This window comes from Bos javanicus, chromosome 10, assembly GCF_032452875.1.
Source record: "Bos javanicus breed banteng chromosome 10, ARS-OSU_banteng_1.0, whole genome shotgun sequence".
Classification (NCBI taxonomy): domain Eukaryota; kingdom Metazoa; phylum Chordata; class Mammalia; order Artiodactyla; family Bovidae; genus Bos; species Bos javanicus.
The window spans coordinates 74,787,156-74,800,565 of record NC_083877.1 but is presented as its reverse complement, the minus strand read 5'-3'; the positions used below and the strand labels follow the sequence as shown (position 1 = coordinate 74,800,565).

The 13,410-nt window shown below is 37.2% G+C and overlaps 1 protein-coding gene across 1 annotated transcript in view; it reads left to right on the top strand.

Moving 5' to 3' along the window:
- The window catches only part of KCNH5 (potassium voltage-gated channel subfamily H member 5), a 403,337-nt gene that overhangs the window by 53,384 nt on the left and 336,543 nt on the right, over positions 1-13,410 (top strand). Inside the window, exon 5 of the mRNA XM_061429074.1 lies at positions 9,962-10,077. Within this exon, the coding sequence (XP_061285058.1) occupies positions 9,962-10,077 (116 nt within the window). The remainder of the gene's footprint in view (positions 1-9,961; positions 10,078-13,410) is intronic.

The following is a 13,410-nucleotide window of genomic DNA, read 5'->3' as shown; positions in this document are numbered from 1 at the left end:
CCTATTTTATTTATTACAAAGTACTGGGTAGAGTTCCCTATGCTATACAGTAGGTCCTTATTGGTTATCCATTTTAAATATAGCAATGTGCACATGTCAATCTCCCAATCTGTCCCTCCCTCTGCCCTTTCCCCTGGTAACCATAAGTTTGTTCTCTAAGTCTGTTAGTCTGTTTGTTTTGTATATGTTTGTTTGTATCATTTTTTAAACATTCTGCATATAAGCAATATCTTATGATATTTGTCTTTCTCTGTCTGACTTACTTCACTTATTTTGATAAATCTCCAGGCCCATCCATGTTGCTGCAGATGGCATTATTTCATTCTTTTTAATGACTGAGTTATATTCCTATATATATATATATACATGTGTGTATATATATATATATATATATATTTATACCACATCTTTATTCATTCATCTCTTGATGGACTTTTAGGTTGCTTTCATATCCTGGCTATTGTAAATGGTGCTTCAGTGAACATCGCAGTGCACATATCCTTTCGAATCATGTTTTTCTTGTGATATATGCTCAGGCGTGGGATTGCTGGGTTCTATGGTAGCTCTATCCTTAGCTTTTTTAAAGGAATCTCCATACTATTTTCCATAGTGGCTGCACCAAGTTACATTCTACATTTGTCGACTTTGATGAAGGTCATTCTGACAAGTGTGAGGTGATATATCACTATAGTTTTGATTTGTTTTTCTCTTATAGTAATTAGTGATGTTGAACATCTTTTCATGTGCCTCTTGGCCATCTGTGTCTTCTCTGGAGAAATATCTATTCTTGTCTTCTGCCATACTTTTTGATTGGATTGTTTGTTTTTTAATATTGAGCTTCAGTGAATTGTTTGTAAATTTTGGTAAAGTGCTATATTCTAAAATAAAAGATAAATGATTGGCATATGACTTGTGACCCAGCATATTCTTCAGATGAATTTTACTTGCCTTCATACATGAATGATTGCCAGACTGAGTAAAAAACCACAGACTTTTCCCCTCAAAAATATTTATACATTTTTAACTTTCATATTTAATGGTTATTGTTTTTCTCATTCACTTTAACTGACTTCATGGCACAGCTAAAGTTGGCCAAGAAAAGTACAATACTTTCTCACAGGTTTGACCTGCTGAACATTAATGGTGGTATCTGTTTATGGAAACTATAAGTTGGCAGCATTTTACAATGAGGTTGGGAGAAAGGGTGCTAATGTTGAAAGACTGACCTTTATTTCTCAAGCTAATAGCTCTCCATTTATCTGCCTCTACCTCCATCTCTCTGCATCCTTTCATCAGACTCATAGAGCTTTTTCTCTTTTGAATGCATTATTTTATTCTTACAAAAATGAACTCCATTTAAATAAACTCGAGACAACTCAGACCACTTGATTTTTGAGTAATCTGTTCAATAGACCTGTAAATTAAAATTTATAGGGAAAATCAAACCTCATTGTGAAAACCTTAGACTAAAATATCTCTTTCCAATTTGTAGTGGAAGAGCTTATTTTAAATAGATTTTTATTTTGAGACTCCTCTACACCTTTCAAATGCATAACAGATTTCTAAAAAAGTATTGCACAATGTAACTGTGAATGGTGTATATGAGCTACTTTCTATTATTCATGTGAGTTGTAAATTTAATATGAAAAATTCAATAGAACTAAAATATTTATGGCATTAAGCAATTATCCAACTATCCCTATGAAGCTAGCATATCAGAAAGTATATTTTGAAAACTTGGCGCAAAAATGCATCTTTCAACTTTTTAGTTTGAGCAAAGAGGACCATAGAACTTTTGGGAAAGAGCAGATGAGATTTTGTGATAACACCAGAGTATCAATATGATTCGAGTATAGAACATTGAACATGGAGGCAGCAATGTTATTTTTTTATTGGAATATAAATGCTTTGCATTTTGTGTTAGTTTCTGCTGTACGATCAAGTGAATCAGTCATATGCATACATACATCCCTTCCCTCTTGGAGCTCCCTCTCACAGCCTCCTCTCACCTCTCTAGATCATCACAGAACACCTTGCTGAACTTGTGCTTATAGCAGCTCCTTACCAACTATCTATTTAACACACGGTGGTGTATATATGTTTATCTTAATCTCTCTCTCTCTTCATCCCACCCTACCCCGCCCTGCACCATGCCCACATGTCCATTCTCTATGTCTGCATCTCTCTCCCTGCCTTGAAAATAGGTTCATCTGTACCATTTTTTCTAGATTCTACATATATAGTAATCTTACTTTAGATTCAACCTTGGGCACCAGAGTTACTTAACATGAGCCTTTTTGTGACTCTTCTAGGAGTATTTTTTCTTTTTGTTTGTTTTATTTATTTATTTTTCCACAACCAAGCATACTGACTGAGCACACAGTATGGTGCTGGCACTATTAACTAGGTTTTGGAGATACAAAGTTCCTTCCATCATATCCTAATGGGGAGAGGGGTGGTGTGAAAACAGATTGATATATAATGGAAGCTTTCTTCTGATTACTCTTATTTTCTCAGTAAAAGAGAAAACATGGTTATCAACTGAGATTAAGGATGATGAGGAGGTAAGGAGGAGTTGAAGGGGAGAGGAGGAGGAGGAGAAGGAGGAGGGGGAGGAGGAGGAGGGGGAGGAGGAGGTATGAAACAGTTGTGTAGAGAGTGGAGCAGTGAGTGGCAAAGGCTAAATTCAGCAGGTTTTCAGTGCAGCAGTAAGGTCCATGTGAAACTTGTGGTCATGCATTTCGTTAGTATCTATGAGCATGATGATGTGTTTACTCCACCCTAGTAGAAGGCGATGGCACCCTACTCCAGTACTCTTGCCTGGAAAATTCCATGGATGGAGGAGCCTGGTAGGCTGCAGTCCATGGGGTCGCTAAGAGTCGGACATGACTGAGCAACTTCACTTTCACTTTTCCTTTCATGCATTGGAGAAGGAAATGGCAACCCACTCCAGTGTTCTTGCCTGGAGAATCCCAGGGACGGTGGAGCCTGGTGGGCTTCTGTCTATGGGGTCACACAGAGTCGGACACGACTGAAGCGACTTAGCAGCAGCAGCAGCAGAATAGTCAAAGGTGTGTAGATGGTGAAGTAGGTGAGTTGGATCCAACCAGAGTTGGGATTTGTTTAGGTGAGCAAGATGAAAAGAATCAGGGAGCTCAAGGATCAGGGAGAAGGGATCAAGGAGCTGAGGATATTTGCAACAGAGTAGGTTGAAGGTGTTTGCAAAAATTTGAAGCAATACTTAGATAGTAAAAGCTTGGCTGGGGATATAGAAAATAGTGTTTTAAATGCAGAACAAACAAGTGAATCCACACATAGGAAAGCCAGGATATAACTTTCTAGAACAAGGCCATTTTACCTTTTTTAATGTGGAAAAGGGGCAGTGATTGGAACAAAGGCCCATATCGTTTAAGAATGTGACAAAAGTGATTGGAATTGGTATCAGTCTCTTTCGGCTTATATTGGGATTTTTACCAAGAAACTCAGACATATAGGTGAAAAACCTGAGTAAATTGGCTAACTGTGAATTGTACTTCTAAGTTGTATCTGGAGTGGTAACTACAGTGTAATGGCAGCCAACTAATTTGAGAGTAGTACTTCCTCATATGATCACCAAAACTTCATTCTAGATGAATTTCTGCCTTTGAAATTAATGGCACCGAGGGATGTCAACTTACATATACATGATGGGTGGTAGCAGAAACTATTGAAGGGCAAGAAACCAGTCTTGATGAAGCAGTTACTATGTGTCAGGAGCTTTGTATTCTTTATAGCTCTTTCCTATAATTCTGAAAATTAGTGTTATTATCTCCATTTTACTGTTGAAGATTCTGACACTCAAAGTCTGACTGATTTTCAATCCAATGTTCTCTCTATTGGACCATGCTGCCTTATCCCTTTCCAGTGGATACTTATTGGGGTTTGGCCACCTTAAACCCCCTGCTCTCCTTTTTCCCCTACAAAGATGAAGCACAGGTTGAGAACAGTCCGATTCTGACAGGACTGTACTGTTTTGAATCAACAGAATTTACTGATGATAATTCAAGGAGGGAAAAGTGTTTTTGTTATCTTTTGTTTCTGATACCGAAGTCCGGGAACTGTTGCTCAGATTATCAGTCAGTGGTACCTGATACATCATTTATAATAATACAAAGGGGGAAAAATGACAGCCAAGAAATCCATTCTGTTGATTATCCATATGTGTTCTAAAAGCGATGGTTCAAATCTCTGCCCATTTATATAGTACAGTATTTTCAAACAGATTCAAAAACTGCCAAGACACTTAACAGTGTGAAATATCCTGTGCCAAATAGTTATGGCATCTTTGTGCCAATAATTGAGACAAAAAAAGTTCCTGTAGAATGAAAATAACAGCAAAAATAGCAGCCTTCCCCTTGTAGGAAGCCAATGGTTTTCTTTAGAGAGGAAACAACAGATGAAATATGAGTAATTATACCATGTAGTCTCTTTGGCCAAGAGTATAATTGTTTACCTAAGCTTTTTTCTTATAGATTAGAATCTTGTGTTGCAGTCTAGTAGATTGATTGAGCTGCCTCTGTGACTTCCTTTTATTTTTAAGATTAGGCAGTCCATGACAAAGAGGTTAATTGCAACCCAATAGAGCTAAACTAATGTTTTATTAAGAAGAAGTTGGCATCCTAAGCTTTTAGGAGAACAAATGTTCTCATAATGCCATGAACAACTTATAGAGCAAGTATTAGGCTCTTCATATTCAGCTGTCTGTTCACATTACCCCATATCGACCACATCTAAGTAACATCAGCGAACTGTGCTGAATAATCAGTCACACCAGTTAGGTCTCAGTAAAGGTGAAATCAGTAAATGTATCGCTGGGGAAAGTTAGAACTGCTGATATGCCTTTTCTCCCCTCTGACCTAGACAGTGTGACTGCTTAACTTTTTCAAAGTTTGACTGTTTAGTGAGGGCTGCTGACAGATCTGGAGAAGGCAATGGCACCCCACTCCAGTGCTCTTGCCTGGAGAATCCCATGGACGGAGGAGCCTGGTGGGCTGCAGTCCATGGGGTCGCTGAGAGTTGGACACGACTGAGCAACTTCACTTTCACCTTTCACTTTCATGCATTGGAGAAGGAAATGGCAACCCACTCCAGTGTTCTTGCCTGGAGAATCCCAGGGACGGGGGAGCCTGGTGGGCTGCTGTCTATGGGGTCGCACAGGGTCCAACATGACTGAAGCGACTTAGCAGCAGTAGCAGCAGCAGCTGACAGATCAAATTAACTAATTCGTCTAATCACATGGGCAATTGCAGATGTATCCAAGAGCACAAAGGTATAGTTATAAGGAAATTCACTGTGGCATTGTTAGTGATAGTAAAAAATCTAGAAGCCACATAAATGTTTGTTAAGTAGAATATATACATGATCAGAAAAGAGCAAATGCCTAATTCTCTAAGATAATAAAGATACAGGCAAGAATCAGTTACCATGGTTGGGTAGAACTTGAGATGGAGGGAACAGAAGGTAAGTTGAAGGCTGTTGTGTTTCTTCTGTCTTCTTTTTTTCAATAATATATTTGATAAGGTAATCTGCTGAGAGTGAGGACAGAGGGACAGCATAAAGAAAATAATGCTGTTTAGAACTGAGGACTGCAAGAAAGCTCTCACCAGAGACAAAAGATCACTGAGCAATTTAGGGAGTGCATCTTTGAGTGCTCCCTTTGATTTAAATGTAAATCAAAACACTCCCCAGCTTTGCATTGGTTTTCTAGCTCTGTGAGCATTTTGATATTGAAGCTCTTAAATGGTTAAATGATAGAACAACTGCCTTTGCTGTCTCTAGGAAAACTCCTTACCAAGTATTGATATTACCTTCTAAACTTCTCTCAGTATGTCTGAGTCAGTTTGACAATTGTCACCACTTTTTTTTTTTTTCTGTTAGCAACTCCCCAGTTTTCATTTTGAGAGAAAAATTATAGTCCTCCACACTTCCTCCTTAACCCTCTACCCCACCCTTTCTAGCTTCTCCAACCCAAAGCCTTTCCTTCACAAGACAGAGTTGTATTAGTATCTGCTAAGAGCTGAACATAGAAAAGCAGAAGATTTGCTTCTTTATTTTCTAATTTTAACTATTAATACATATAATCTGGGTGCCTTGTTAATTTCTATTTATCTTTTTAACTAATGTTCTCATTCATTCAAAAATGTGTCCAGTGCCCACTATGTTCCAGTCATGGAACTAGACAACCAGGGATAGAAAGAATAAAATCTGGCACCTAAAAGTCATATCATGCAGTAAAACTCCCTTTTCATCTATGTTTAAGGGTTGTCTCATGCAGAATAAAATTTCAGATTGAAGAATTAACGTTTTTCTTTCTGTTTCTTTCTACTGTTTACCATGAAGAAAAGTGGATGTGTTTTATTTTCACAGTTTTAACATTTTGTCTTCCTCCAGGACATTGAAATAAGGTAAAGGGATGAAATAGTTCTTGATTATGTTGACTTCATGTGTAAAATGAGATACACAGACACAGGCACATTTGTTTTATGTTTAAATGAGGAACTGCTGCTTCCTCATTAAGAAAATGTAGTGTGTACTCACGATTCTTGAAATAGAAAACCAGAGGATGATGATGAACATTCATCATCATGTTTCTTCTTCTGCACACATTTGCTTCTTTGTACTATCCGAGGAAAGGAGTGAATATGTGGTATTTGATGATTTGTATTCTTCCATGTATTATTAAACTTATTCCTTTGATGTCTCCTTTAATTTTTAAAAAATATTTTCTGAACAAACCATTATCACACACAGGAAATAAAAATTATCTTCTCTTTTAATCCAATAATCAGATGTCCTAATAGATGCAACGTTATTTATCTTAGAAATAATGAACCTTAAGTTACTATAAGATTGACTTGCAGTAATTCTTGGCAGTCCAGTTGCTAGGACTCTGTGATTTCATTGTTGAGGGCCTGAGTTTGATCTCTCATCAGGGAACTAAGATCCTGCAAGACTTGCGGCTCAACCAGAGAAAAAGAAAAGAAACTGAATCAATGTTGACTTGGAAGTTTCTAAAAATATTCACTGCAATTATAATACTCAGTTGCTGTAAAAAGAGAAATGATCAACAAGAAATATTTTAACATACCTGCTGCCAATATAGTCTCTGTCATCTGAGGACATCCTCATCATTTTAACCCAATAAATCAAAAACCAAACCAAAACCCAGTGATAATAATACATGACAATATTTCATGTTAATGCTCATGATAATAAAAATGCAGCTTATTTTTAAATCTTATTTTTAAAGTTACAAATAACTTTTGATTAATTAGTCAATTAAAGGTCTATTTTATGGCAAGCCTCTGCCAAGTTCTGAGAATGGAGAGATGAATGGCAGTTTAATGGGAGTGACTGACATGCTTATCAATGACTGCATTAGTATTGTTAGTGCCATGTGAGGTATGCGTCCTGTAGTGTGAATGCACAGAGGAGAGTGCATCTCTTCCAGTGGATCTCAGAATGCTTTGAGTTTGGAGGTACCAGTAAGCATTAGCCAGAATGATGGGAAGGGCAAACGCATTTCAGACAGGCAGCATGATTATAACATGTGAAAGCATGAAAGCATTGAATGTCATAGGGTGAACAAAGAATTCCTAATGGATTTAGTTTTGTTTTTCAGTTTGTCATTTTAATTACATAGTGATTTGAGTACAGAGTGTGTATGAGAAGCAGAAGGAGATGGATGCAGAGGAAATCTTTAGAGTCAGAAACAAAATGACACATATACCAAGGATATTCAGTGTTATCCTGAAGGCCTCTAGGGATCTCTTAAAGAATTAAAAACGGGAGAAGGGCATAGTAAAACTTGTGCTGTAGAAGGAGCTCTGGCAGCAATGTGGAAAATATGTGGTCGGAGAACAGAATATAGACTATAGTTTTTAGGAGCTACTATCTAACTCAGGTGAAAGATGATATATATGACATGACATATTAGTGATGGAGAAAGGAGATTAAATTTCAGGATATTTGTGGAAGGAATTGGATGTGTGTGTGTGTGTGTGTGTGTGTGTGTGTGTTTATGACGTGATAGTGTAGGAGGATGGTAAATCTCAAGTTTCTGATTCGGACAGCTGGAAATATTGTTGAGTCATTCACTGAGACCAAGAATCCACGAAAAAAGCAGAGTTGGAGATGTGGGGAGAAGGTGATGATAAGATCAGTTTTGAACATGTTTAAGAGTCGTCTGAGTAAGAGGTGACCAATGGCCAATTAGACATAGGTCTAGTACTTGGAAGAAAAGTCTAAGTTGGTGATACAGATTGCTTGATAGTGTTTTATGTTGATGTTTAGTTCTTAGAGCTGATGACATATCTGGTGCTTCCCTGTTTTTCTAGCATATTGCACAGGACAAACTTTAGGGTTGCATATGATTTCCAAAACCTAACATTCTAGTCACTAGGATGAGCACCATTAATGAAAAAGAATAAAGAATCTTCTATCAACCAGTACCAGTTTACTCTCTTCCCCAATCCAATAGTTGATATCATAGAGTGAGCTGAATTGATGGGACAATATAAAGCCTACATGAAGCCAGAATTAGATTGAAGAATAGCAGTAAAGTATGATGTCATCTACCTTGTGTGGCTTGAAAGACATTTGGTTGTGTCTGCCCAGGATTTCTTCCTTTATTTTTTGTCTGAAATTTCATCAATTCATCATTGTCTGAAATTTCATCAATTCCATTAGAGTCATTCCACTGGACCTTCACGAGTTTTCATTTTTAAGGAGTTGTTTGGTAAATACCCTAGTTAAAGGTAGTACGGTGGAAATTATCAAATGATCTTAATGGAGTTTGTAATAGATTAGAGCTTTTTGGGATAGCTAGAGAAAGGCTAATTGAGATAAGAGCAGACTGTGGTTGGTTTTGTTCCACTTGGTCACATCTCATTGACATTTCCTTAAAGTTAGTTAGCTTAGTAGTGAAAAATTAATGATTTTAATAATGGAAATAATGGAAGAAAAAATTCTTTTTTATTAAATTCACATCCCTTCTTCTCAGAAGTTAAAGTTACTACACTTTTAGAAAACATTATTAAAGGTTCTATATATTCACAAAATAATCCTTAAATACCAGTGAAATTGTTAGTAAGAGAGAAATAACATTTTGGTATGTTACAAAGAAGATGGAGGTGTGTGATATGAATTATAGTATGTGAGATTTGTTGAAGTTGGACTTTATTCTCTTACGTATGTATATCTTCACATAAGTACACAATAAGACTGTTTTTATTATGGTAATGCTACCTTCCATAATAAATATCCCCCAACTTAAGTAGTTTAACACAAGAATTTGTGTTATTCTTGTTCATATAACAATCCAAGCAATTGATCCTTGGCATATGGCATTCTTCTATGCTCTGATTCAGTGGCTTTGCCATCCCCTGGGGCCTTATTGTCATTTTCATACAGCTAGCAGAAGGAGAGAGAAAGTATGGAGAAGTTTCACTTGCCTCTTAAGTTGTTGCATGCATAGAAGTGACACACATCACTTCTGCTCTCATTCCATTGGTGAGAACTACAGACATGCCCATACCTAGAGGCACAGAAGGCTGGAAAATGCATTCCTGGCTGGGCCACTGTTTCCCATTAACAAATGTATACAATGCTAAGGGGAGGATAGAATTTTATGGACACCTAGCTGCTTGGACCCTATGATATTAATAGATTTTCACAAAACACAAAGATCACACATAAAATTTACTTAGTATTTTATAACTGCCCTTGAAGTATATGATGATGCCTATGTAAAAATGAAATGCTTTAGGTTGAAACTTTTCATTAGGTCTGCATTTTCATTAGCATGAAGTGCTAACTTTTCATTACTTATGCTCTTTCTGAGATCCCTTGAATATGAGCAAGAATATTGACTTCTATATTCATTATGTGTGAAAAACTGAGACTTTCTTTCCTTATTTTTAAGGTTGGACAAAATTTGCCCGATTGACACGGGCTTTGACAAATAGCCGAAGTGTTTTGCAACAGCTCACGCCAATGAATAAAACAGAGGTGGTCCACAAACATTCAAGACTAGCTGAAGTAAGTGCAAGATTAACTTTACTTCTCAACATGCTGGTGGTGGTACATTTCCCCCATCCAAATGTCTCAGTATTGATATTTCTGGCTATTATTTTACAAATACTTATGTGTTAATTGATTCTTCCCTTGTAGAATTGTAGAAATTTCATATATTTCTTTTTATGCTCTCCTACTTTGAAAATGGGAGGGTACTTTACAACATCCCAGATGATGTCTGTAGAATATGAGGTTTTCTTTGAGCAAATGAGATAGCAAGTTCATTCATTCACTTGTGTGTGCAGCATAGACTTATTGAGGGTTTGCTCTGTGCTTGGTAGGTACTATGCAAAGGATATGAAGATGAATAGGCCATGGACCCTATCATCAAGGAGTTAAATATCCAGCAGAAAAGGGAGGTGGTACCTGAATGAGATGATACCTGGGCTAAGCGAATTTTTTTAAAAAATTAGAGTTGATTTATAATGTTGTGTTATTGGTTTCTAGTATACAGCAAAGTGATATTATATATATATAGTTATATAATATAGTATATATATTTTCATATTCTTTGAGTTATAGGTTATTATAAGACATTGAATATATAGTAGTTATTATAAAATTTTATATATATGTTGTTTATCTATTTTATGCATAGTAGTTTGTATCTGCTAATTCTAAGCCCCTAATTTTTCACTCCCCTCTTCCCCTTTGGTTACTTTAAGTTTGTTTTCAAAGTCTGTGAGTCTGTTTCATTCTGTAAATAAGTTAATTTGTATCATATTTTATATTCTATATATAAATGATATATGATATTTGTCTTTCTTTGTCTGACTTACTTCACATAGTTTGCTAATCTCCAGATCCATCCATGTTGCTGCAAAAGGCATTATTTCATTCTTTGTAATGGATGATACAATATTCCATTGTATACATGTACCACATCTTCATGTATTCCTCTGTCCATGGACATATAGATTACTTCTGTGTCTTGGCTATTATAAATAGTTCTATTATAAGTATTGGGGTGCATGTATCTTTTCAAATTAGAGTTTTCTCCAGAGTTATTGGGCTGAGTGAATCTTGAAGGAAAAATGTAGTGAAGAAGAGATGAAGATCATTTATGCCAGTTCAGTTCAGTTCAGTTGCTCAGTCATGTCCGACTCTTTGCGACCCCATGAAGCGCAGCATGCCAGGCCTCCCTGTCCATCACCAACTCCTGGAGTTCACCCAGACTCATGTCCATTGAGTCAGTGATGCCATCCAGCCATCTCATCTTCTGTCATCCCCTTCTCCTCCTGCCCCCAATCCCTCCCAGCATCAGAGTCTTTTCCAATGAGTCAACTCTTCGCATGAGGTGGCCAAAGTACTGGAGTTTCAGCTTTAGCATCATTCCTTCCAAAGAAATCCCAGGGCTGATCTCCTTCAGAATGGACTGGTTGGATCTCCTTGCAGTCCAAGGGACTCTCAAGAGTCTTCTCCAACACCACAGTTCAAAAGCATCAATTCTTTGGTATTCAACCTTTTTCACAGTCCAACTTTCACATCCATACATGACCACAGGAAAAACCATAGCCTTGACTAGACAAACCTTTGTTGGCAAAGTAATGTCTCTGCTTTTGAATATGCTATCTAGGTTGGTCATAACTTTCCTTCCAAGGAGTAAGCGTCTTTTAATTTCATGGCTGCAGTCACCATCTGTAGTGATTTTGGAGCCCCCAAAAATAAAGTCTGACACTGTTTCCACTGTTTCCCCATCTATTTCCCATGAAGTGATGGGACCAGATGCTATGATCTTAGTTTTCTGATGTTGAGCTTTAAGCCAACTTTTTCACTCTCCACTTTCACTTTGATTAAGAGGCTTTTTAATTCCTCTTCACTTTCTGCCATAAGGGTCATGTCATCTGCATATCTGAGGTTATTGATATTTCTCCGGGCAATCTTGATTCCATCTTGTGCTTCCTCCAGCCCAGCGTTTCTCATAATGTACTCTGCATATAAGTTAAATAAGCAGGATGACAATATACAGCCTTGACGTACTCCTTTTCTTATTTGGAACCAGTCTGTTGTTCTGTGTCCAGTTCTAACTGTTGCTTCCTGACCTGCATACAAATTTCTCAAGAGGCAGATCAGGTGGTCTGGTATTCCCATCTCTTTCAGATTTTTCCACAGTTTGTTGTGATCCACATAGTCAAAGGCTTTGGCATAGTCAAAAAAGCAGAAATAGATGTTTTTCTGGAACTCTCTTGCTTTTTCGATGATCCAGCAGATGTTGGCAATTTGATCTCTGGTTCCTCTGCCTTTTCTAAAACCAGCTTGAACATCAGGAGTTTCATGGTTCACATATTGCTGAAGCCTGGCTTGGAGAATTTTGAGCATTACTTTAAAATTCACATTCCTTCCCCACAGAAGTTAAAGTTACTACACTTTTAGAAAACGTTATTAAAGATTCTATATATTCCCAAAATAATCCTTAAATACCAGTGAAATTGTTAGTAAGAGAGAAATAACATTTTGTTATGTTACAAAGAAGATGGAGGTGTGTGATATGAACTACTGTATGTAAGATTTGTTGAAGTTGGACTTTATTCTCTTATGTATGTATATCTTCACATACGTATACAATAAGACTGTTTTTATTATGGTAATGCTACCTTCTATAATAAATATCCCCCAACTTAAGTAGTTTAACACAATAGAAGCCTATTTCTTGCTCATATAACAATCCAAGCAATTGATCCCTGGCAGAGAGGACAGCATGTCAAAGACTCAGTGATGAGATAGTATGGTGCCTTTGACTGTGAATTCAATGTGGATGAAGTCAGGTAGGAAAGAAAAGGTTAAGGTGGTATATAGTGAACAGAAGTGGATCGTGTCCCATATGCCAGGGAAATGACATGGTCATATTTGTGCTTCACAAACCTCACAAAGGGAGATTGGTCTCAATGGTATTTGTAATCCTGTTTTAACTGTATTAATTTGAAAACATTATTCTAAGAAGTTGACATCCATAGATGTCACCAGATTCCCAAGAGACCCATGGCACAAAAATGGTCAAGAACCCTTGTTTGACCTAGTGGCTCTATGTTGAAATGGTAACTAGAGAGACAAGTTAAGAGGTTCTAGTAGTAATTCAGCTTGGACAACTATGACCTTAAGCAAGGGAGCCAGTAGCAGAAGAGGGCAGATTGCAGATGTACTAAGATTAGAGTCAACACATTTGTTGATGGGTTAGAAATGAATGCGAGAAAGGGGATGAGTCAAGGTCACCTCTATGTTTTTGGCTTGAACAGCTGGATGGACAGATAGTATTGTTGTTGTTCAGTTGCTAAGTTGTGTCCAACTCTGTGATCCCAT